We start from the raw sequence: 25,561 nt of genomic DNA on the forward strand, positions 1-25,561 counted from the left end.
GCATTTCTCCCTCACCAGCTCCATGCTCCCTTTTATTTCGGCTTCATCTAGGAAATCGGCCCCCAACAGCCTGACACCCACAGGCCCCTCCCTTCCCCAAGACCCTGCAGAGTTCGGGTGCCACACCCTCCATGTGGCTGTCTTCCTATGAACCGTGTGTGCTGATTGAAGGATCCTATGCATCGCCCCCCCCCCCGCCCCCCTGCACGTGCTTCATCCACTGTTGGTGACCACAACTTTGAGGAACAAGAAGAAACTCATGGCCCTGGCTGGTTTAGCTCAGTGGGTAGAGTGTCAGCCTGAGGACTGAAGGGTCCCGGGCTTGATTCCCGGTCAGGGCACATGCCCAGGTTGCAGGCTCAATCCCAGTGGGGGGCATGCAGGAGGCAGCGGATCCATGATTCTCTCTCATCATTGAGGTTTCTCTCTCTCTCCCTCTCCCTTCCTCTCTGAAATCAATAAAAACATTTTTTTTTTTAGAAAAAAGAAGAAACTGCCCTAACCGGTGTGGCTCAGTGGATAGAGCATCGGCCTGCGGACTGAAGGGTTCCGGGCTCGATTCCGGCCAAGGGCATGTACCTTGGTTGCGGGCACATCCCCAGTGGGAGGTGTGCAGGAGGCAGCTGATCGATGTTTCTCTCTCATCGATGTTTCTAACTCTCTATCCCTCTCCCTTCCTCTCTGTAAAATATCAATAAAATATATTTTAAAAAAAAGAAGAAACTTGTGGAAAGCACTTGGGAGAACCCACTGCCTCAGTAACAGCTGCCCCCTGTTGAGAGAGAAGCGTGGGTGCAAGTTGACGGGTGTCCTTGTTAGACAGACAGACAGACAGCCGTGAGCTCCCAGGTGTTGATGCCAGGCGATCGCTCAGACTCGAAGATTTTCCCGAGAATCACGCCCGGTGACGAAGCCATCAGAGGCTGCTTCCAGCAAATCCCACTTTTGTGTCGAACGTGACGTCTGCGAGCGGGGCCAGCAGTCTCCTCGTTTCTGAACAAATGATGCTGATCAGAATTTGGGGGCGAGAGCGCCGGCCGGCCGGGTGGGAGCGATGCTGGCCATCGCCCTCTTTACGTGGAAAAGTAATGCATCTGGTCTCGCAGGTTCTTAAAAGCAGGCGTCACGTGGCCACGGGACCCCACGAAGCCGCAGGACACTCCTACCTTTCTGAGCAGCCCTGGGAGCTCCGGTCCCCCAGGCACCTAACTGCTCAGGAAGTTTTGACGTTTGGGGGTGGAGGCGTGGGGGGAGGGAGACAAGAAAGGCCCCTGAAGATCGTGAGGGGAAGGCTCGTGTCTGCCTCGGCTCCCGGAGGTCTGCCCACCACCCTACAGTCACAGGCGGCTGAGGATGGAAAATCTGTGGGAAACCCCGATTTGCTCTTTTTTACAAATACAGCGGAACCTCGGTTCTCGAACCTAATTTTTTCTGGGGTGGGGCTGGGGGGAAGGGCTGTTCAAGAAGCCATTTGTTTAAAAACCGGAACCATTTTTTTCCGATTGGAAATCATGTAAATTGAATTAACCCGTTCCAGACCCCCAAATGATTCCCTGCGTTAACCTTTCTTACGTACAGTACATGTCTAATGTCCTGTGTAACCTACAAGTAAACACTTCTTGCCCGGCCAGTGTGGCTCCGTGGTCAAGCGTCGACCTATGAACCAGGAGGTCACGGTTCGATTCCCGGTCAGGATACATACCCTGATTGCAGGATTCGGTCCCCAGTAGGGGGCGTGCAGGAGGCAGCCGATCAGTGACTCTCTCTCATCATTGATGTTTCTATCTCTCTCTCCCTCTCCCTTCCTCTCAAAAAAAAAAAATCCATGAAAACACACTTTTTAAAAGTGTGACTCTCGGGAACGGTGCCTTGAAAGCTCTTAAACCTGACTCAGTCCTAGGCGGCAGCTGCCACCGCGGTTGTAACGAGGTCCTGCTCTTGTCTGCCTTGAACCCCGAGCGTATCTCCCTTCCCTGGAATCTTCTAAGACCCGCTGGTATCTGCGTGGCAGAGTCAGGCCAGCAAAGCAGACGGACAGACAGGAGCACCAGACAGCTCCCAAGATCTGCAAGACACCGGGAAACGCCACAGGGACCCACATGCAAGGTCACTGTCCGGTGGGAGTTGCTTTACACCTGGTTTTGAGGAGGTGTAACCCCCAGGCCCCAAGGCCTCAGAGATGACTGCGGAATGCTGTCTGCACACTCCCCAGAGGTTCTGCGGAGAGGGGGGGGGCCTTCGTGAAGAAACGTCACCTCGTTCTCTGGCCCTCCCATCAGTGCCCAGGGGCTAATAATGCCCCTGCTTGAAGCACGCCCCCAAACAGGCACCCAGGGCTCCTCAGCCTGGCTCTCCTCGCTCGGGGAGCTGAGCCTCCGTTCCCGGCAGTTTCTCCAGCGGGGCTGGGACGCCCCAAGGAGGCTCCTGAGCCTGCCGGCTTCTTCCCTCATCTCCCAAGTTCTGGATTTCCAGCCAAGGCCCACCTTCTTGCAGACACACTCCTAGCCACATGCAATCAGCACGAGGGAGGGGGGCGAAGGGGGAGGGCAGACAGTGCGGTTCAGTGGTTGAACATCAGCCTATGAACCAGGAGGTCAAGGTTCAGTCCCCCCCATGCCGGGTTGTGGGCTGGGTCCCCAGTAGGGGGCGTGCAGGAGGCAGCGAGTCCATGTCACCCCTTGCTCTCAGACTTCCCCCACTTCAAACAGACCGCAGTCTCCACCGCTCATCTGAACACAACTTTCACACCTATCCAATCAGAGGCCGCAATGACAAAGTTTCAGAAAACGTTATCCCAAAGCTTCGCCGTCCATGGAATCCACCTTCCCGCAGCAAGGGCGCGGGCCAGCTCCACGGCCACGCGTGTCGCCCACCCAGGCGCGCACACACAGCGCGGGGGGACCACCGCGCCTTTGAAAGCGAGGGTTAGATCCGCGCTGCGCAGAGACCTGGCCGCCTGGCGCGGGCCCTTTTCGTTGGCCGCGTGCTGGGAGAGGGGCGCTGTGCCTCCTAACCCCGCCGCAGCCGGGCCCCCCGAGACAAAAAGCGGCGGCCGCTGCTCCCCGCGGCGGTGGCGGCCGGGCCACCCGAGACCCCGGCGCCGCGCCTTTGTCGCGAGGCTACAGATGGTGCCCAGCGCGCGGGGCGGAGGGGTGGGGGAGGACGGAGGGGGGGGCGGGGCGGGACGGGCGGGGGGGGGGGGCCGCGGAGCAGCCAATCGGCGCGCGGCCCATCAGCTGACGCCTCTGCTTACACCAGGTGCACGCCGGCTGCGGGCACAAAGCGGGGCGCTGCGAGGCGCCGGCGGCGAGCGGGGAGCTGGGCGCGGCCCGTGCGCAGCGCGCTCCGGGCGGCGAGAGGGGCCGGCGGCGCCAGCCCAGGCGTTGGCATCGCTCGGAGCCCAGCGCCTCCTCCGGACCCGGCCGCGCGCTGCCCCGCCCTCTGCACCCTCCTCTCCTTCCCACCCTGCCCGCCTCCCGGGCCCGAGAGCCGGATCCGCGCAGGCCAGCGCGGCGGCTGCTGCTCGCGTGGCCGGTCTCCTCCTGTCTCGCTGCTCGGCCGGGGCTCCTAGGAGCCGGGCGCCGCCGCTCAGCCGCTCCTCCTCCCGCGGCCCCCGTGGGTGCCGGTCCGCGCGCACCCCACCCCCAGCAGCCGCGCCTCGGGGTAAGTGCCCTCTCCCGGCTGGGCAGCGCGGGAGGTGTGGGCTGCAGCGAAGGCAGGTGGCGTCAAACTTGGTCACCTGGCGAGCCCGAGGGTGTCTGGGGAACCGCGGGCCTAGGGGCGAGGGGGCGCGGCTCGCCGAGCTGGGGGAAAGGACCAAGTCGGGAACAGGAACCTAGGAGCCTCCTGGTCCCCCAAAGCCTCCCAGGGGTGGGGGGAACCACAGCTCGCCAGGAAGGCCAGGCAGAAATGGGCCAAAGGCAATAACAGGAGGCGAGCCCGCTGGGTTTCGGGGACCCACGCGGGGGAGGAGATGCCCGCGCCCGGGGGAAGGAGGGCTGCGGGGTGTGAGCGGGAAAGGCAGCCGGGCCAGCGGAGCGGAACGGGGCGGGGAGTGGCGAAGAGGACCGAGAAGAGGGAGGAAGGTTGTGGGAAGGGAGGAGGCGGCGGCGGTGTTGGCGGTGGCCTTGTGGGTAAAGAGGGACAAGAGGCGCGATTCACAAAGCTCCAGGTGCTCTGAAGTCCGAGCATCGCACAAGCCACTCGGCTGCGGGCGGTCTGCGTGGGGACCACACCTCGCCCTCCACGCTCCGCGCTCGGAGGCGCCAGGGATGATGGAATGTCGGGGGAACCTGGTCCGCGCCTGGAGTGAGCCTGCTGGGCTCCCCGCGGCCGCGTGGGGACGGAGCAAAGTTTGCAGCCCGTGTCCTTCGTGGGTGCAGAGGGGTGTGGGCAGTTCCCCATCCGGCCCAGGGAGTCCCTGCCGGATGGGCTGGGAAGATCCAGGCGGAAGGGGCTCCCCGCACCGGGACAGGTGCGCAAACGGCAGGGATGGTGGGGAGGGAGCCGGCCTGGGTGCGCCAGACTGCAAGTCAGGGTGGCACCCGGCCTGAGAGAGGGGACCTTGCCTGCCCGGGTCACTGCTGCATGCAGCCCAGGCACCTAGAGCAGGACCTGGCTCTGAGGGAGCAAGCGAATGAATGAATGAATGAATGAATGAATGAATGACTGGGGGTGAGTGGTTTTGAGGAGGTGTAACTCCAGGCAAAGGCCTGGAGGCCCTTCCCTACATCTCAGGCCACCTCCGCTCCCTGACCCAGACATAAAGGAAAAGTGGGATTCAGCGGGAGCAGGTCTTGCTGACTCGGGATTTTGCTGTAGGCTTTCCCCGAGACAATGTGTTGTTTTGTTTTGCAATTTGCATGGAAGGACACTGCGTCTAAATAATTAATCTCCCTCGAATATGCTCATTACTTCGCTGTTGAGAGGCAGGCCTGGAGGAGTGGAAAGTTCAGGAAGGCACTTTGGATGGGTGTCAGTCCTGAGTGGAAGTGGGGTTGCTGGCTGGGCCCCGGGTGTCCTGATTTGCATGCAAATGTGAGCGGCTCCTGGCAGATGTCTGGCCTCATCCATTCACAGGAAGGAATTTGAAAAGACAAGGAGTCTTTCCTTAACAATAGCCCTTAAGAAAATGGGATAAAGGCGCAGTGTGGGTTTTTCTGTGTGGGGATCCCCTGGCTTTGGGGCACCTCGCTCAGGAGCACCCCGGACCCTCTCCTGGCTGTGTGTGCACCCGGGCCCTCTCCTGGCTGTGTGTGCACCCCGGGCCCTCTCCTGGCTGTGTGTGCACCCCGGGCCCTCTCCTGGCTGTGTGTGCAACCCGGGGCCCTCTCCTGGCTGTGTGTGCAACCCGGGGCCCTCTCCTGGCTGTGTGTGCACCCCGGGCCCTCTCCTGGCTGTGTGTGCACCCCGGACCCTCTCCTGGCTGTGTGTGCACTCCCGGGCCCTCTCCTGGCTGTGTGTGCACTCCCGGGCCCTCTCCTGGCTGTGTGTGCACCCCGGACCCTCTCCTGGCTGTGTGTGCACCCCGGACCCTCTCCTGGCTGTGTGTGCACCCCGGGCCCTCTCCTGGCTGTGTGTGCACTCCCGGGCCCTCTCCTGGCTGTGTGTGCACCCCGGGCCCTCTCCTGGCTGTGTGTGCACCCCGGGCCCTCTCCTGGCTGAGTGTGCACCCCAGACCCTCTCCTGGCTGTGTGTGCACCCCCAGGCCCTCTCCTGGCTGTGTGTGCACCCCCAGGCCCTCTCCTGGCTGTGTGTGCACCCCTGGGCCCTCTCCTGGCTGTGTGTGCACCCCGGGCCCTCTCCTGGCTGTGTGTGCACTCCCGGGCCCTCTCCTGGCTGTGTGTGCACCCCGGGCCCTCTCCTGGCTGAGTGTGCACCCCGGGCCCTCTCCTGGCTGTGTGAGCACCCCAGACCCTCTCCTGGCTGTGTGTGCACCCCGGGCCCTCTCCTGGCTGTGTGTGCACCCCGGGCCCTCTCCTGGCTGTGTGTGCACCCCGGGCCCTCTCCTGGCTGTGTGAGCACCCCAGACCCTCTCCTGGCTGTGTGTGCACTCCCGGGCCCTCTCCTGGCTGTGTGTGCACCCCGGACCCTCTCCTGGCTGTGTGTGCACCCCGGGCCCTCTCCTGGCTGTGTGAGCACCCCAGACCCTCTCCTGGCTGTGTGTGCACCCCCAGGCCCTCTCCTGGCTGTGTGTTCCTGACATCCGGGCTGGATGCTCTGAGCCAGGGAGGAAGGTGTGTGAGGGAAGCAGGCAGCCGTTCCCACCCACTTCAGATGGTTGGAGGCGACTGCGGAATCGACTTTCAGAGTTCTTATTTTTTTCTTTTAGTCATTTCACCTCCTGCTCACTTTGGTCCTCCATCCTTCCAGATCCACAATATGGGGCAAGAGGGTTAGCGTTGGCCGATGTGAAGAACGCGCAAGAATGATCGCTGTCCAGTCAAAATTATGTAGTTGTTAAGGCACCAGCCTTGTAGGCCTGCGGGCGATGGAGCCGTGGGGTTCCTCGCTGCCTGAGAGGGTCTCAGAGCCCAGGCAGAACAGTGACTAGGAGCGGACCCCAAGGCCGGGGGATGTCCGCCGTGTCTGAGCCGTGTCTAACCGGGGCTGCTAGACCACTGCACCCCTCACCTCCTGGCCTTGGGCCGCACGTGGGCCCGGGATTCCACCCACGGACCAGCCAGCCCAGTGGCCTCTTCTTCTCTCTCCAAATAGGAGCCTCTTCACTGCACTGCGTCTCCCCTGTCGTCTGTGTGTTCCCTGAAAGGGACATTAAAATACAAACCCGCCCCCCAGATAAAAAGACAATACTGTGTTGTGGGCTCGGTGTTTGGGGGGAGGGGTGGGCGACAGATGTTCTTCTGCTACTTCCCATGTTTCCCTGGGTTCTCTTTGCCGCCTCGGTGACTCTTACACAGACGGCAGTCCTTCCCGGGAGGGGCTCTGGTCACGGAGTCCGGGACGGAAGGCTGTAGCCAGGATGGCCTTTCCTTCGACGGGAGACATCAGAAAGCCACAGGCCATTATCCTGAACTCCTCGGTGCCGTCACCCCATGCCGGCCTCCTGATGGGCTGGAAGGCTGACGGTGGAAATACAGTCGGTATTCCCAAACAAGGTTGCAAACCGTCGTCTTGGCTAGTTATGTGTGACCGGGGTATTTTTGAAAGAAACCGGAGACTTCCAAATGGCCGAAGCCTCCCATCTGTGGGAGCTTATCCCCGGCGAGATCTTTATTCTGCGAGTGAGTCTGACGAGAGGGGGGGTTAGCGCTCCTCCCCTGGTAAGTAAGCGAGAGGGAGCACTGGCGAGGGCAGGGTCACTCCGCCAAAGGAAGCCTTAGCCAGGCCCAGGGGCAGACGCTGCTTTGGACAATGGCTCAAGCAGCCCTGGGTGGCGCCCGGCCATCCAGAGAGCCGGGGGACAGCCACCCTGACCTCTCTCCGGCGAGACCCCGCCAGGGCCAGCTTCTTGGCCTGACGGCTGGAGAGCTCACACCTTCCACACTGATGGGGCCCAAGCCGGGAGCTACTAAGGAAACCTGGCCCTCGGAGCTCTGCGGCTGCTTCCCTGGCAGGCGGGGTGCGACCCTCAGTGACCAGAAGGACGGGCTTTTTGTCTCACCGTAACTAAGCCATAAACACAACATGACACATGTCGGGGCCTGGATGCCACTTTTTCCTGGACTCCCGTCATCGTCTTTATCATCTCTTTTTAAAACAAAACATGGGGGTAGTCCTTCCAACGATTCCCTGGGCACTCCGGTGAGGTTGCTCGAATCCTGTATTTAGTTTTTTCGAAGTTATTATGCGGAGCCTCTAGTTTGGGGTAAGCCAATCTGGAGATCAAGCATGTTCCGTTTTAAAATCGTATTTTGGTTCCTGGGAACGAGGGGAGGGTCTTCCCCCCTGACTGGAGCTTTGATTAACATTTTACCCGGGAGGAGATTGTAATTCCCCTTTGGTGTTGGTTCCCAGGGCAGAGCAGAGACGAGAGGTGAACCTCTCTGTGGGGTCCCCCGCTGGAGCGGCCGGGCCGAGGGAGCCCCCGTTCCACGAGTCTCTCAAATGGGGTTTGCTTGTTCGAGGTTCTCACGTTAGCACGATTTTCTCCTGCCTGATGGGTAGGTCACGGGGTGTATGTCCCAAAGCGCAGACAGGTGCATAACGAAGGGGTTACCGCCCCTGCCGTGACATCGCCTGGTAAAGTAAGAGAACAGACTCCCAGGCGTACCGCTGCCCTCTGGCACCGTTAACTCTGTTTTCAGTAGTGAAATATGTGCCCTTCCATGTGACCGTGACTTTTCAAAGACACACCGCGCAGGCTTACGTATCATATATTTCGCTTTCTGGATCTTTTCACACGGTCTAGCAAAGGCGATGCGCAGTGGTGTCGGTTACATGGTGGGTAAGCACGCTATCGTCTGGTCGTCGCTCCGTGACCTTGAGTCAGGTCCCGGCACCTCCGTGTCCTCCTTCCTAAGGTGACAGGCGGGGAGGGGGCGGCGCAGGGGGTGGGAAGAACTGGCTCCCGTGGTCAGCGGGGGCGCTGAAAGGTCTGTGGGCGCAGCGCCCCCAGGGCCACACGAGGCTCAGCATTTAACTGGGATGGAACCGTTACGCTCAGCCCACGGAACCTCAGCCCGGAGAGGATGCACCCCGAGGCCCAGCCCCCCCGACCCGGAGACCCGGCCGCCGCCGCACTTCCCGAGGACACTGGGCTCTGGACTCGGAGGCCTGGACTCTGCTCTCCTGGGCTTAGCGCCTCCTCCATGGCCGGGCACTGCTGCCGGAAGCCCTGATGAAGATAAATGAGGTGTCATTCTCTGACCCTGCGTCCCGCCCAGGTCTATTGTGACCCTGGCAGACGTGTGGGCTCCACAGCTGTCCCTCATTTGTGTATGAAACAAGCGCATCGGTGGCATTTTTTGGTTACCATGGTTACATGAGCACTCTCCCTGTGACGCGGCATCCTTCTCTGGGAAAGGTTTTCGTGGCAGATAGTTGGGGCCTGGGAGTAAGGACAAGTATTTAAAGTTGCGGGGGGGGGGGGGAGATGAACCGGCTGTTTTCTGGAGCCACCCCCCCCCACCCCCAGTGGCTCCCAGGAAAGGGCAGTCCCAAGCCTTCAGCCCACAAAGATGCCCAAGGGAGGCCTTGCCAACAGCGCCCACCTCGCCAGGAGGGATCCCTTAAATACGCGGCTCAGGGTATCTGCTCCTCTGCCCGGCCGGTGTGGCTCAGGGGTTGAGCATCGACCTATGAACCAGGAGGTCAGGGTTCGATTCCCGGTCAGGGCACATGCCCGGGTTGCCGGCTCGGTCCCCAATGTGGGGCATGTAGGAGGCAGCCGATCCATGATTCTCTCTCATCACCGAAGTTTCTCCCTCTCCCTTCCTGTCTGAAATCAATAAAAAAAATCTGTCTCCTCCACAGCCGCCCAGTGTGGGTCAGATCACAGTCCCCGGGATTCACACAAGAAAAGCGACATCGCCTGCACCTGTGACCCAGGAGGCGAGCCGGCACCAGGCCGCGAGCACAGGAGAGAAAATAGAGGAGAGGTGGTGTCATTGCCTCCACGCCCGAACCCTCCCCCCTGGGAGAGACGGGAGCGGGCGACAAAGAGGGACAGTCCCGCGGGACGGCAGCCTCGTCCTGAGGGGCCCAGGACACAGACGGAACCCCATGGACTCAGCGCCCAGCACAGAACCACGGGCGGTGCTGGCGGGGCCCCTAGCGGGGTCCCTCTGCTCTCCCTCCACCTGGGGCCGGTCCTGCCCTCACAGTGAGGGCGACGGGGGAGGTGTAACCCCGGAGGACCCGCTCGTTAGCTTCGCTGTGTCCTCCGGGGGCAGCCTGGCGCCGGGGTCCCAGCCGACCTCACCACGTGCTCATAAACGCTGGGAGGCCAGCTGAGACTCGTGGGTCCTTCACAGAGAAAAACACCAAGGACAGGGCAGGTGCTGGCGGGACCTCCCCTCCCCCCGCCCCGGGCACGAGGGGCAGCCCTGGCAGAACCCAAGCCGTGGGGATTTCCCAGGGGCCTCACCCTCAGGGTGAGCAGGGATGAGGGAGGCGCTCCATGCAAATGAGGTGCGTTTATAGATAAGAACACCCTGTCCAGGGCTCCCGGGTCCCGTCCCCGGGCCACCACGGTCCCTGACACAGGGCGCAGGCGCAGCGGGCGGAGAATGACGTCCAGCGTCCTTGTCCCCTTCCAGCTGCCGGGACGTCCCACACGCTTACACACCTTGACTCCTCGGATCCTCCCCGCGACTTCCATGCCCATTTTACAGCTCGGCAAACGAAGGCAGGAGGCCATGAGGTCAGGCGCCCCGTGTCACACGGCTGGGGCGTGTGCTCTGAGCATCTGCCGAAGGAATGAACGGACACGCACCTGTTTGAGCGGAGAGGGTGGTTTAGTCACATCTCGGGGACCGCGGGCCCGCTCTGGGCGGGGCGCCCCGAGGAACCGGCTCTGAGAGGGGGGCAGATGGTGTCTCGCAGCGGGTCAGCCGCGGAGCAGGGAAGTGAAGGCGGGGCTTTCTGGCGCTGCACCTGCACCGGGAGAGCCGGTCTCTCCCCTGTCACTGCAGCCACACAGCCGAAGGACGGCCTCAACGGGCTCGCACGGCCCCTCCGGCTCTACAAGGTCTTTCCGTCCGTTGTTATCATGAGACCACGGAAAACCACGCATGAGGGACTTCCTTTTCTGTTACTTTCCATCTTGAAATGTAGCTTGGAGTTTTACTTTAACCAGTCGTCCCTGAATTAGCCACTACAATTGCACTGGAGTTCTTAACAGGGTGTTTTTAAAACTGTATGTAAGATAAAATACGTTTACACGGGTGAAAACGGCACCCTTAAAGGTGCCATTCTCCATCGCCATCGCACTGCACGTTAAATTATGCCACCTTTGTCTAAATGTAGGTGGTTTCTTGAAAGGTAAAAAGACAAGTAGAATGAGTGATCGTGAAAAAAGCTGCTGTGCCTAATGTTTGCAGAGACAAGTGGGTTGCTGACTCTTACGACAAGTGTGGAATGGCTTTACACCAGCTGCGAGCCGCGGCCACACCACAAGCACCTGAGATTCGCTTCCAAAGACTTGTGCTTTAAGGGGATCCTGACAGGCAGGTGATGAGCCCAGCCCCGGTCACAGGACGGAGGCCCCGGTCACAGGACGGAGGCCCAGGGCAGGGGGTGTGGAACAGGGCACGGCTTAGAGTCGGGAAGAATTCCCAAACCGCCCCGCTGTCTGGCCTGGAGGGAGCTTGTGAGCCTGAGCATCCCCCTCGGTAAAATGGGGAAAATAACCTGGAACCCGCCTGGCAGAATCACGGGGCTCCTGTGAGGTCACGCGCACAACCCCCTCCGCACAGTGCCACACCGCAGCGGCTGCTCGGCAGACCGTAGGGGTGAGCTCAAGCGGCGTCCTGGCCGGGTGCGGGGGGATCCGCCACATTTCGAGCCCCCGACCTCTCAGCCCTCAAGCTGCCGCTCTATCCGCTGAGCCACACGGCCCAGGGCTACTTCACCTTTTATTTCCTGCTTTTCTTGTCTCCCCTCCCCCAACCCCGTACTACGTTTTCCTTTTGTTGGAGATGAACCCCCTCCTGCCCCCGATGAAGACACAGGCTGGCTGACAGCACCCCCGGTTGGCCCACGGGTGACAGGTGTGCACGGCATGAACACCGGCCTGGGGCCGTCTCAGAGCGTCCCTCCCACGTGGCCTGCAGGCCCCTCGCCTGTGGTGTCGCTCTTGTTCATGGTCCCCGCTGTGGCGCTCGCACCCGGCCACATCTGGCCACATCCGGCTGGTGTCGGCACGCGAGAGGTGACTGGTGGTAAGCGAGCCAGCCCCTGCAGGAGACGCAGACGGACAGTGATCGCATTAGGGCACTAATGACCGCGAAACCCGGTGGACAGCAATTTGTCCTCCACGGGGACACGGCCTGACCGCGGCGCATCCATGGGATCTCAGCTCGGAGTCGGCGTGCCCCCATCCTCTGTTCCAGCTCCTTCTTTGTATCGACACACGACTACATTCTCACACGCACCTGCGGTCATCGCAGCGGGCGGAGCAGGGCATCACTTGTCTCTCGGCAGGACGCCAGCTGCCCTTTCTGAGCGTGAGAGCGCCTCACGCCGTGCGCCTCGACTCCCGGGACCCTCGCGCCACTCTCAGCGGCGCTCGCCCATCCCTGTGAGTTTGCCTTAGCCTCGCCCGGGCCTTGTAAATGGTCCCCTTTAAAGACTTCACTCGCTCCCTTTTGATGGTACCATCCGCTTCCTGCTGGGTATGGGCCCCGTGCACTAAGCGGGAGGAAACCCCTTAGCAGAGCGCTAAGGCTAAGGGCCCGTAGCGGGGCGCTGTCCGACCTCCGGTCCTGATTTCCGCCGCGGTGCTGGCAGAGCCTGATCTCACCCAAGGTGAGCGCGTCCCTGCTTCATGCACCTGTTCCACTGTGCGCTCTGGTGCTTCCCCACGGGCGGGCGGCCTGCGGGGAGTGGTCAACGGCTGGTGCCACGAGCCCTGACGTGCAGTGCCTGCCAATGCCTGCGGTGTAAACACACCCGCCATGACAACTCCACGTCTGGAACGTCTCGGAACTTGGAATTGGGAAGAAAAGTGCACCGTTGGTCAGTGACTCCGCCCCCCCCCCCAACCCTGTCCACCCCCAGAACTGCCGGGGCCAGACCCAGAACTGCCGCTCTGCAGAGTATTCTAATTCTTTCCCGTAGCTCGTGTGGGCATTTGGAACGGTTCTGAGTGACCAGCCCAGCCGTGGGCAAACTACGGCCCGCGGGCCGGATCCGGCTGTTCTATCCGGTTCTCTTGCTCTCCCCTCTGCTCCTTTACTTTGAATTTATATTAGTTCACACAAACACTCCATCCATGCTTTTGTTCCGGCCCTCCGGTCCAGTTTAAGAACCCACTGTGGTCCTCGAGTCAAAAAGTTTGCCCACCCCTGAACCAGCCTCACGTTGGCGGTGATATTTCCGAACCCAGGGCTTCTCGCCAGTTAGATGTTTGAGGCTCAGAAGCCCTGAAGCACAAATAAGCGGCCTGCCTGTGTCTCCGGCCGCATCGCGAGGCCTCCCGCTTCCAGTTGCTTCGTTTCCCAAGGAAATGATTCCCGCCGGCCGGCCCTGTTTCCAGATCACGTCCTCCGGATCCTCATTCACACGTGATGGGAAGCAACCCAGAGAACGTCCAAGGTGGGTGTTCGTTCTGGGGAGAGAAGACGGCCCGCAATTTATTCCGAACCGTAGCTCATTAAGGAAGGACCTTTTCACGCAGCCCTGCTAAACGACACCTTCCATTGCGCTTCATGAAACAGATGAGCCCTGTATGTCAAGTTCACAAAGTCACCACGGCGGCCATGAGGAAGCTGGGACGCCCGGGAATAAAGGCCAGCGTGCGTCCGCGTCGGGTTACTTCCTGATCTTTAATTTAATGAAGGCTGGGGATGGAGGCGAGACCAGGAAAGCGCCAGGATGTATGATGCGTGCGGGCCCTTGGCCCCGTTGGTGGCAGGGAGGCCTGGATGGTGTGACTAAGGACCGTCCCCTCCCGTGCCCTGGTTGACGGCGTCCAGGGCACCCTCACTCGGAGCCCTTTGACCGCTTCATGAAACAGATGAGCCCTGTATGTCAAGTTCACAAAGTCACCACGGCGGCCATGAGGAAGCTGGGACGCCCGGGAATAAAGGCCAGCGTGCGTCCGCGTCGGGTTACTTCCTGATCTTTAATTTAATGAAGGCTGGGGATGGAGGCGAGACCAGGAAAGCGCCAGGATGTATGATGCGTGCGGGCCCTTGGCCCCGTTGGTGGCAGGGAGGCCTGGATGGTGTGACTAAGGACCGTCCCCTCCCGTGCCCTGGTTGACGGCGTCCAGGGCACCCTCACTCGGAGCCCTTTGACCGCTGGGCCGCGGGTCTCGGTGCGTCCTCACGGGAACGCCTGGGCGCCGAGGAGACTTCGTAATGAGCTATTTCCAACTCAGAGAGGGAGCGTAAGCTGGATTTCAATTCGCCAAAACAATTTAAAAACCTGATTACCAGAAATCCTAATTCACTAGAATGTTTCCCCCTCAGGGGCCACTTTTAGGAGGAAAGGGAAAATTGGAAGAAAATAGGTTAGTAACAAAGACTTTAGATTGGGAGCCACGGGGGTTTTCCAGTATGAATTCCTTATCAGGGCGGGGAAGGAATATATCCTAATAATAGTAATAATAGTAATAATAATAATAATAATGCCCTAGCTCAGTGGTCGGCAAACTCATTAGTCAACAGAGCCAAATATCAACAGTACAACGACTGAAATTTCTTTTGAGAGCCGAATTTTTTTTAACTTAAACTATATAGGTAGGTACATTGTTATTAACTTAATTGGGGTACTCCTAAGCTGGCCTTTGCTAAAAACTCAAGGGGCCAAAGAGCCGCATGTGGCTTGCGACCTGCAGTTTGCCAACCACTGCCCTAGCTGGTTTGGCTCAGTGGATAGAGCATCGGCCTGCGGACTGAAGGGTCCCAGGTTTGATTCCCGGTCAAGGTCACATGCCCTGGTTTTGAGCTCGATCCCCAGTGTGGGGCATGCAGGAGGCAGCCAATCAATGATTCTCATCATTGATGTTTCTATCTCCCCCTCTCCCTTCCTCTCTGAAATCAGTACAAATATTTTTTTTTTAATTTTTAACAACAACAACCCCTATCAAAGGCAAGAGGTGGGAATTAAGGTGGAAAGATTGAACTACCACTTCCTAGGAGACCCTCAGCTACCTAGAAATTGCACGCGCCGTTCCCGAGTCTAACCTTCAGTACCAAGCGACCTTGTTGCTTCATCCACAAGGTCGTATTCATGTGTGTGCCCGGAGGGCTGCGGACACTCCATCTCCACTGCAGCCCGGCCGGCGGGGGTGGGGGGGAGGATGGGGGCGGGTAAGGCGGTGACATCACACCAGGACCCCACCCTCCAGTGCCGCAAACGTGGGTCCCTCTGGGCATTTCCCCAGCAGCTGTGGGGGTCTCCACTGGGTCCCTTCAGCTCTGAGCCACTTGTAAGACAGGAGCAATGGCCTCAGCCCCAGGGAGGGTGAGAGCAGGGGCCACTTCTGTGCTGGGCCCCTTCCCGCTGCGTCCTGCCCCGCCCTGTCCTTGGGACACAGTGACACTTCCTGAGCGGCCCCGGGCCCCCGGCCTGCGGAGGGAAGGTTGAGCTGGCGGGCACACTTCTCAATGATGAAGAAAACCAAGTTCTCTAGATCCATATGAGAGCAAACAGTCGTATAAAAACCATTTAGCGCAGGAGCTCGAAGCCAAGGTTATTTTAAGAGCTCGGGGACAGATGGCTTCATTTTGCTTCTTCCCAAGAGATGGCATTCTGTGGAAGCACAGGGTGCCTGGGGTCTGTCGAGTCGAAGGGCAGACACTGCCGTGCGCCCCGCGCTGCTGTCTTGAATCTCGAGGAGCGGAACTTGATGCGAAATGTTGGTACATTTCCATATGTCCGTCTCCGACGGAGGGGCTGTGTTCTTGGCATTTTCCCAGGCTCAAGTTTAAACGCTTCGTCTCCTAACTGGTAAATTCTAAGTAGTCAGACTCTAGAGAAATGTCAGTAGATCTGAGCTAAAACATACAGGCTCCCACCCGGCCGGTGTGGCTCAGAGATTGAGCATCAACCCAAGAACCGAGAGGTCACGGGTTCGATTCCTGGTCAGGGCACATGCCTGGGGGAGGTCTCTGTCTCTTTATTCCTCTCCATTCCTCTCCCTCTCTCTAAAAATCAATAAAGGAAAAATTAAAGAAATAAAAGTATAGGCTCCCACCTTAAGAACACTGGATGTTTAATTTTTTAAAATAAAAATTACCACCAGATTAAAAAAATATAACCAACCCTGCGGTGTGGCTCAGTAGTTGAGCTTTGACCTATGAACCAGGAGGTCACAGTTGGATGCCCAGTCAGGGCACACGCCTGGGTTGCAGGCTGGATGCCCAGTGGGGGGCATGCAGGAGGCAGCCAATCGATGATTCTCTCATCATTGATGTTTCTATCACTCTCTCCCTCTCTGAAATCAATAAACATATTAGAATATATATACAGATATACAACATAGAGTATATACATATATGTGATTCCAATGGTACAGAACTCTTCTTGAGGAAAGAAAACTGCAATAAATACCCTGAAATGGAAGTGAAAACCTTTGCCATTTCCTTGATGAGAGTCACTTTCACTGTGATACTGAACTTGACCTGGCCTGGGCGCACAAGCAGGTCTGGCAGAGGCTCCTGGGATTGCTGGGCGTGGCTGGCTGGCTTGGCATCCCGAGCTGGACGGCGTGGGCGTCCGCAGCGCACCTGCCCTGGCCGTGCCAACCCCGATGAGTCTGCCTTCCCAGCAGCCTGTCTGCAGTTCTGAACGCGTTGTCCAGACCGCTGGCAGCGGCTCCTGCGCAGCGTGGATTGGCACAGCCTGGCAAGGTCTCTGTCCGCCATGAGAACACCGAGCGGTGCCCTGGGAAGGGCTGGAACGGGTGTGAAGAGCCGGAGCCGTGAGGCAGAGTGAGGCTGCCACATGGAGGAGTTCACGTTTATTTAACATGCAATCACGTGCTCATTACAGAGCAGTTATTTCATATGGGCATATGACGAGAATTAAAATAATTTGTAAAAAGACTGAAATGAATGGATTCCATGGCAGTTTTCATGTGACTGCACTTGCTGGTGCTAAAAAGGATCAATAAAGCAGCCCAGATGTCACTTCCTGTTGTGTCCGCTCAGCCTCCGTCCGCTCAGCCTCCGTCCGCTCAGCCTCCCTTCCGTTCAGCCTCCCGTCCGCTCAGCCTCCCGTCCGCTCAGCCTCCCTTCCGCTCAGCCTCCCGTCTGCTCAGCCTCCCGTCCGCTCAGCCTCCCGTCCGCTCAGCCTCCCTTCCATTCAGCCTCCCGTCCCCTCAGCCTCCGTCCGCTCAGCCTCCCGTCCCCTCAGCCTCCGTCCGCTCAGCCTCTGTCCGCTCAGCCTCCGTCCGCTCAGCCTCCCGTCCTCCCCCAACTCGACGATGCTAAATTGCTACTTGATGACTCTGACTATGCAAACAGCTCATTTGTTATACAGAAAAACAAGGAACTTTCTCGATCCTACAAGCGAGTTAAACAGAAAAAAAATTCCCTTCTCCCTGGTCCTGCGTCCTTTGCCCATGATAGACTCCCGGGGTTAAAGGGATTTGACAGATACCAGGTGTACACACTCCTCAAACGTATCTGGTGAGTGACGTTTCACGATACTGCAGGGAAAATAATGTTGGCACGGAGCTGAGACGGCTCATGTGTGAGTACTAGCCTTGCCTGCGAGGCCCCAGAGTCGAGGGCCTAGAACGAGCTGCAAAGATCAAGTTCATGTGTTTCTCTTAAAATTGAGAAATGGTATCCCCGGGCTGCCCGAGCTCCTCGGCAAGCAGGTGAGCCGCGCCCGGATCTTGACGGTGGTGTGGAGCTCAGCCACTGGGAGGGCGGGGCATCGCCTTCCAGAGCTGCCCATGCTCCCTGCGGGCCGATCTATGCTTCTGATACCTCATGGACAGCCCCCTCATCCGATTACCCCCCGGGGGTCTTGGGGATGACCCTGTGACACGTGCGTTCATGCCTTCACACCACCCACATGCACCAGAGAGTGCCTGAGACCCTGCCAGTGAATAAAAATAACAACAACAAATACAGGAAGGGAAGGGGGAGAAATTAAACGCAGGGAGAGGACAAGCCAGTGTTTCTCTGGGAACCAGGAGAACCAGCAGAGAAACGGTAAGTGCTCCGATTAGGAAATGCTGAGTCCGGGATTTGTGCTGTTCCTCCGCCAGCGAACTGGGCCACCTCTGATCGCCCGGGGGACCTCTCAGGTGCTGCCTCTGAAAGTAAGTCTTCCGAGAAGAGGAACGAAGGTGAATTTCTGCAAATGGGATGCGCTTTTAACGGCGCTGAGGTGTTCTTCAGAGCAGAGATGCACGGCGTACAGCAGAGTGGGCATCTAAGGGCAGGTTTGCACATGGACCCTGTGCCAGTAATACCTCTAAATGCCCAGCTAATCATCCGGTTGTCAGATGGTCCCACCAGCTAATAAGCATTGCGGGTGATGTTATTATTACTGTTCTTCTGTGATTCAGACGTTGCAAACCAGCCACAGGCCATAAAAAGCCTCAGAAAGGAGACGGTTTTGCTCAGCTGGTGTGGTGGCCCATTTCCGGTGGACTGGGGGGTGCACGCACCCTCCAGCTTCTCACCGGGCTGTGTTAGACTCGGTGACCTCGCCTGCCCAACCCCTGGCGCAGCTTGAGATCCTTGGCCTAATCGAACTCCACGCCTCCATAGCATTTAAATAACACAAAGGGGGGAGGGCCGGATCATCGCCGCGCAGAGAATGGCCAGAGGTACAGTTTTCACCCCGAGGAGCGCTGGTTGAGAAGATGGCTCCTGAGGTCCCTCTGGCCGGGGACGCTGCCCACTCTCCTCTCAACCTACTTAGTCTAAGATAACGGAACAGGACACGAAGTTTCTAGGCCAGCCCGAGGTCAGCTGGGGAGGTTGGGGTAAAGCCCAAATGAAGCCCTTGTCTGGTGTCCTCATGCTGGGGCTCGGCCACTGGGCCCTGCTCGCGATGAAGGGTGCGGGCCCCCAGGAGCAGTTCCTCATGCAAAGGAGCCTCCGAAGCTCCATGTGTCCGCGGCAGGGGCACGCTTGCTTCACTGTGTCCTTACAGGGATCCGCTTGCTTCACTGTGTCCCCTCAGGGATCCGCTTGCTTCATTGTGTCCTTACAGGGATCCGCTTGCTTCATTGTATCCTTGCAGGGATCCGCTTGCTTCATTGTATCCTTGCAGGGATCCGCTTGCTTCATTGTATCCTTGCAGGGATACCGAGACTGTTACAGCCCTTCCTCCCAGACACACCCTCCTCCACCTGCGGCCCCTGAGCCATGGTACAGGTGTTTCGCTCTGAATAATGTGTGAACGAGGAGCATCATTTGGGAAAATGGTTGGAGGGTGAAATGTAAGACTCAGAAAGGGTCAGGGGCCAGACAAAAGTCTGTGCAGGGTCAGCGTTCAGAATGCATTTGCTAGACCGTCTCGCCTTCCCAGAGGAAATAAAATAAACCCTCCATAAAGAGCTCGCGGCAGTCCAGCCACGCTGGCTCCGTGGTTGAGCATCAACCTATGACCCAGGAGGTCACGGTTTGATTCCTGGGCAGGGCACATGCCCAGGTTGCGGGCTCCCTCCCCAGTAGGAGGCGTGCAGGAGGCAGCCAGTCAATGATCCTCTCATCACTGAAGTTTCTTTTTCTCTCCCTCTCCCTTCCTCTTTGAAATCAATAAAAATACATTTTTTTTAAAAAAAAGAAAAGAGCTCGCGGCAACCTCCCAGGCTGTCCCCACACCAGCCACCTACTACCCTGTGGGTGGCTCCGGCCAGGCCTTTCAGAACCGGGAGTTGCTGACCCCACAGAGCATGCTCTCTGCTGCTGCCAGCCACCCACGCGGAGCCTGAGACCCAGCGGGAGGCAGCGAACCTGGAAATGACCGCTACCATCCACGGCCAGGGCCGGGCGCTCCGCCGAAGCTCTGCCCGTACCAGCGCCTGCGAGTCCTCCTGCCCTTCATGAGAGGAGGTTTTAGGGTCTGTGTTCTCAGAAAGGAGACGGAGCCTCAGGAAGAAAGCGCTGGTCACTCGCTCGAGGTCACGCAGCTGCCTCTGAAGCCAGGCCCGTCTCTCCGGAGGCCACGCTCCCCTCGGCTCCAGGGTCAACAGGCGGGCAGACGCCTTCCCGGTTTTGTCTTGGACCATTTTCACCCTTTATTTTTTGGTGCCGTAAGTATAGGGTGCCCGCCAAAATGCATAAGACGCTTTGAATAATGACAAAGGCATGTTCATTAAAATACTTTTATTTTCAGCCCTAACCGGTTTGGCTCAGTGGATAGAGCATCGGCCTGAGGACTGAAGGGTCCCAGGTTCGATTCCGGTCAAGGGCATGTACCTTGGTTGCGGGCACATCCCCAGTAGGGAGTGTGCAGGAGGCAGCTGACCGATGTTTCTCTCTCATCGATGTTTCTAACTTTCTATCCCTCACCCTTCCTCTGTGTAAAAAATCAATAAAATATATATTTTTTTAAAAAAATAATAAAATACTTTTATTTTCAAAATGGAGCTACCCGCTACTAAAGTGTGTACACGTGTTTTGACACCCGATCCATGTAGTTTCTGAAGTCACTGTTGTGTGTGTTTTTAATGAAATCTGTGGGTTTTTCCGAATGCTCCTATTAAGTGTGTGTGTGTGTGTGTGTGTGGTGGTGATGATGATGATTTTACCCAATAACACGCGCAGTCCCAGTTTAACTGTCGAGGGGAACTAGTTTAGTGCAGTGAATCTAGTAAAAGTGCCTGCAACTCCAAGCTTGCTGAGCTCCTTGAACATCCTGCTGTTGTGTTTGCGAGGGACTGTGTCTGCTCAGCAGGCCGAGAAGGGCTAGGATGGAGGGTGTCGGCGATAAACATCATAACGTCTGTCCCAATCGCATTCCAGGCGCACCTGCGGATCGGATCGGGCCAAGACACCTGTGCCGGCGCTGTGGGCGAGCCCGGGATGCAGAGCCACAGCTGAGAGCTCCTAGGGGCGTTCTGGCCTCGGAAAACTCCAGAGAACCGTCCCTGCGGGCTCCAGAACTCTCCGCCTCGCCACCGAGACTTTGCTTGAATGTTCGCGGGTCACTCCGGGGCGTTCCCCTGCTGCTGAGAGGTGCTCGGGCAGGGCGGGCCGGCTCGGTGGTGGGCGGCATGGCCAGGATGCAACCTGTTCCGGCGGCGTCCGGCCTGGCGCTGGGCTTGCTGCTGGCCTCCCTCGCCGGCTCCTCCCTGCAGAGCGGCGAGTGCCCACAGCTGTGCGTGTGCGAGGTCCGGCCCTGGTTCACCCCGCAGTCCACCTACCGCGAGGCCACCACCGTGGACTGCAACGACCTGCGTCTCACCCGCGTCCCCGGCAACCTGTCCAGCGACACGCAGGTGCTGCTGCTGCAGAGCAACAGCATCGCGGCCACGGCCGACGAGCTGCAGCCGCTCTGCAACCTGACGGAGCTCGACGTGTCGCAGAACAACTTCAGCAGCATCGGCGAGGTGGGGCTGGCCAACCTGAGCCGGCTCACCACGCTGCACCTGGAGGAGAACCAGATCGCCGAGCTGCCCGACCGCTGCCTGCAGGACCTGGGCAGCCTGCAGGAGCTCTACATCAACCACAACCAGATCCGCGCCATCTCGGCGCACGCCTTCGCCGGCCTGCGCAACCTCCTGCGGCTGCACCTCAACTCCAACAGGCTCCGGGTGATCGACAGCCGCTGGTTCGAGGCCACGCCCAACCTGGAGATCCTCATGATCGGCGAGAACCCCGTGGTCGGCATCCTGGACATGAACTTCCGGCCCCTGGCGAACCTGCGGAGCTTGGTGCTGGCGGGCATGTGCCTCACCGACGTGCCCGGCAACGCGCTGGTGGGCCTGGACAGCCTCGAGAGCCTGTCCTTTTACGACAACAGGCTGGTCAAGGTCCCCCAGCTGGCCCTGCAGAAAGTCCCCAACTTGAAGTTCCTCGACCTCAACAAGAACCCCATCCACAAAATCCAGGAGGGGGACTTCCGGAACATGCTCCGGCTGAAAGAGCTGGGGCTCAACAACATGGGGGAGCTGGTGTCCGTGGACCGCTACGCCCTCGACAACCTGCCCGAGCTCACCAAGCTGGAGGCCACCAACAACCCCAAGCTGTCCTACGTCCACCGCCGGGCCTTCCGTGGCGTGCCCGCGCTGGAGAGCCTCATGCTGAACAACAACGCCCTCCACGCCGTGTACCGGACCACCGTGGCGTCGCTGCCCAACCTGCGTGAGATCGGCATCCACAGCAACCCGCTGCGGTGCGACTGCGTCCTTCGCTGGGTGGCCGCCAACACGACCAGCATCCGCTTCATGGAGCCGCTGTCCATGCTCTGCGCCGCGCCGCCCGAGCTGCGGGGGCAGCCGGTGAAGGAGGCGCTGGCCCGGGACGCGGCCGAGCGCTGCCTGCCCATGATAGCCCATGACGCCTTCCCCGGCCACCTGAGCGCGGAGCTCGGCGCCACGGTGCTCCTGGACTGCCGGGCCCTGGCTGAGCCGGAGCCCGAGATCTACTGGGTCACGCCCCTGGGGAGGAAGATAACCGGGGACACGCTCTCCGACAGGTACACGCTGAGTAGTGAGGGCACCTTGGAGATTCCCAACGTCCGCGCGGAAGATTCCGGGAGGTACACCTGCGTGGCCCAGAACGTGGAAGGGGCCGACACGCGCGTGGTCACGGTGAAGGTCAACGGGACCCTCCTGGACGGGACCCAGGTGCTGAAAATGTACGTGAAGCAGACGGAGTCCCACTCCATCCTCGTGTCCTGGAAAGTGACCTCCAACGTCATGACGTCGAACCTCAAGTGGTCCTCGGCCACCATGAAGGTCGACAACCCGCACATCACCTACACGGCCAGGGTGCCCGTGGACGTCCACGAGTACAACCTCACGCACCTGCAGCCGTCCACCGACTACGAGGTGTGCCTCACCGTGTCCAACGTCCACCAGCAGACGCAGCGGTCCTGTGTCAACGTCACCACCAAGACGGCTGCCTTCGCCCTGGACATCTCCGACCAGGACGCCAGCACGGCCCTGGCCGCCGTCATGGGCTCCATGTTCGCCGTCGTCAGCCTCGCATCCACGGCCGTGTACGTCGCCAAGAGGTTCAAGAGGAAAAACTACCACCACTCGTTGAAAAAGTACATGCAGAAGACCTCGTCGATCCCGCTCAACGAGCTGTACCCCCCACTCATCAACCTCTGGGACGGGGACACCGAGAAGGACAAGGACGGGGCCGCAGAGGCCAAGCCCGCCCAGGTGGACACGTCCAGGAGCTATTACATGTGGTAACGCCGGGGAGACGTTGCTTCTGGTAGTAAGGAGCACAACGACATTTTTGCTTTATTCTGCAAAAGTAACACATGGGAGACTTTTGTATTTTGGACTTGGGGCACAGCGGAGGGGACGGGTGGCGATCCCAGTTTTTTTTTTGTTTATTTTTTTGTTTATTTTTTTAGTGGAGCGTATCGTGAGTTTGATATGGCTGGCTGCGAGCCTGGGTTTCCGGAGTGTGTTCAGTTTTTATTCTTATCATTCTTATGATTATGATTCTATTACGATTATTCTTTGGTTTTAGTTGTCCTGCTAAACTCCACGATGCTGTTTTAACGACCGTGCTCCGTACAATGATCAGTGACAGGTTGGGGTTCCCTGTGCTGTGGCCAGCAGCGTGACCCCGTCTTCCGAAGCCATCGGCAGAAAGCACCGCGTCCTCCGCAAAGCCGCCCGCCGCGTGGCTGAGGAGCGGCGTGGGACCTTGGCAGCCACAGGCCCACCCACTTCCAACTCACGCGACCACCCATGGCCGGACTGTTCCCTGCTTTGAATGACGTTAGCTGACTGCACTGTAACGCTGTATCCACTGACTTGAATGTTTGCCTTTGAACACGGACGTTTCTTTTTGTAATCAGTCGTTAAAGAGGCTTAGGCCAAGCTAACAGGCAATAGAAACACGTTATATATCAGGTTTTTTTAACGTAACAAACCACACGTTCCTTGTTACCGTCTTCTTTTTATCTTTAGTAGACACTTTTGAAAGAAAAAGACTACCTTTGGTGTGTTTCTCTCACCAACGTGGCGTGTACAATGAAGACAGGACTCTAATAAATTAGTTTTGTTCTGATTTTTTAGAACACTTGCAATAACGTATCCCGTGGCGTTCTTGCTAGTGGCTGCGTGCTCTCTCTCACGCCCCTCAAACCAGCCACCCAGATAAATGGGACCGCGTGATGCTTTTCAAAACTGGGCCCTAAAGAGTTTTGACTTCTCTTTGTAGGGGAAGAAATATCTATTTTGATGCAGATGTTTTAATGGACAGGATTTCTGTATTTTAAATATTACTGACCAGACCCAATGGAGGAAACAGTTCATATGGAGAAAAAAAAGGTGTATTGCTGAATCCTGTGCATAACTAAACATGGATGGAGATATACATACATACATACACACACACACACACACACACACACACACATATGGAGAGAGAGAGAGAGAGAGAGAGAGGCGTAGGATATGTCACGCTCCTTCTCGGTAAGGGCTTTGTTAAAGTCTGATATCGTAGCAGTAGCCACGCGCCCGTCGGAGCGCCGATCACCGAGTTCGTAGTGTTCCAAGTGCGGCCCGTGCTGCTCCTTTGCTAACGCCGCCTGTGACCCACGTGAGCCCTCTGGGCGTGGGGACACCTGCAGGTGATGGACAGAAAACAGCGGCTTCCGGGCAGCTGGCGGGTCCCATCCAACACCAGAGGGAGACGCTTTGGCAGGGCTAGGTGTTTCCCGGGAAATGGTGTGTGAAACAGAACGGAAGGAGGCCGTTCCGCGGGGGTGGGAACGTGTCGTTAGAGGCGAAAGGACTCACCGGGAACGCAACCGATGAAGCGGAGAAGTACCGTCAGGCTGCTCCCCGTGGCACCTGCCGCCGGGCCTCAGGCAGTCACACCCGGAGCCGAGGCTGGGAGAGGAGTGAGCGCGAGCAGGAGCCGCTGAGCACAACCAGGGAAAGGCAGGAAGAAGTAAGGTGAGGCCGGCTGGAGGATTTCTTTCTTTAAAAATAAAATTGTAGCCGAAATCGGTTTGGCTCAGTGGATAGAGCATCGGCCTGCGGACTCAAGGGTCCCGGGTTCGATTCCGGTCAAGGGCATGTACCTTGGTTGCGGGCACATCCCCAGTGGGGGGTGTGCAGGAGGCAGCTGATCGATGTTTCTCTCTCATCGATGTTTCTGACTTTCCCTCTCCCTTCCTCTCTGTAAAATATCAATAAAATATATTTTAAAAAATAAAAAAATAAAAATAAAATTGTATATATATATACACACATACATACACACACACATATACATACACACACATATATATACACACACACATATATACACACACACATATATACACACACACATATATATACAGACACACACACATATATATACAGACACACACACATATATACACACACATATATACACACACACATATATATACACACATACACACACATATACACACACACATATATATACACACATACACACACATATATACACACACACATATATACACACACATATATATATACACACATATACATACACATATATATACACACATATATACATACAGACACACACACACACATATATATACAGACACACACACAATCATCTATATATATGATTTCAGAGAGGGAGAGATAGAAATATCAATAATGAGAGAGAATCATTGATCCACTGCCTCCTGCACGCCCCCCACTGGGGATCCAGCCTGCAACCCAAGCATGTGCCGTGACGGGGAATCCAACCATGATGTCCTGGTTCATAGGTCGACGCTTAACCAGGGAGCCACGCTGGCCGCCATGGGTTTCTTCGTTTGGTCCATGCCTTATCCCGTG

The 25,561-nt window shown here is 57.9% G+C and overlaps 1 protein-coding gene across 1 annotated transcript; it reads left to right on the forward strand.

The window, feature by feature from the left end:
• Positions 1–3,294: 3,294 nt before the first annotated feature.
• On the forward strand, positions 3,295–24,920 carry LRRN1 (leucine rich repeat neuronal 1). Its single transcript, XM_080677019.1, has 2 exons — positions 3,295–3,663; positions 20,565–24,920. The coding sequence occupies exon 2, from the start codon at positions 20,816–20,818 to the stop codon at positions 22,964–22,966; it is 2,151 nt and encodes a 716-aa protein (XP_080533145.1). The 5' UTR covers positions 3,295–3,663; positions 20,565–20,815; the 3' UTR covers positions 22,967–24,920.
• The last annotated feature ends 641 nt before the right edge of the window (positions 24,921–25,561 follow it).

This window comes from Plecotus auritus (assembly GCF_963455305.1).
Source record: "Plecotus auritus genome assembly, chromosome: 6".
Classification (NCBI taxonomy): Eukaryota; Metazoa; Chordata; class Mammalia; order Chiroptera; family Vespertilionidae; genus Plecotus; species Plecotus auritus.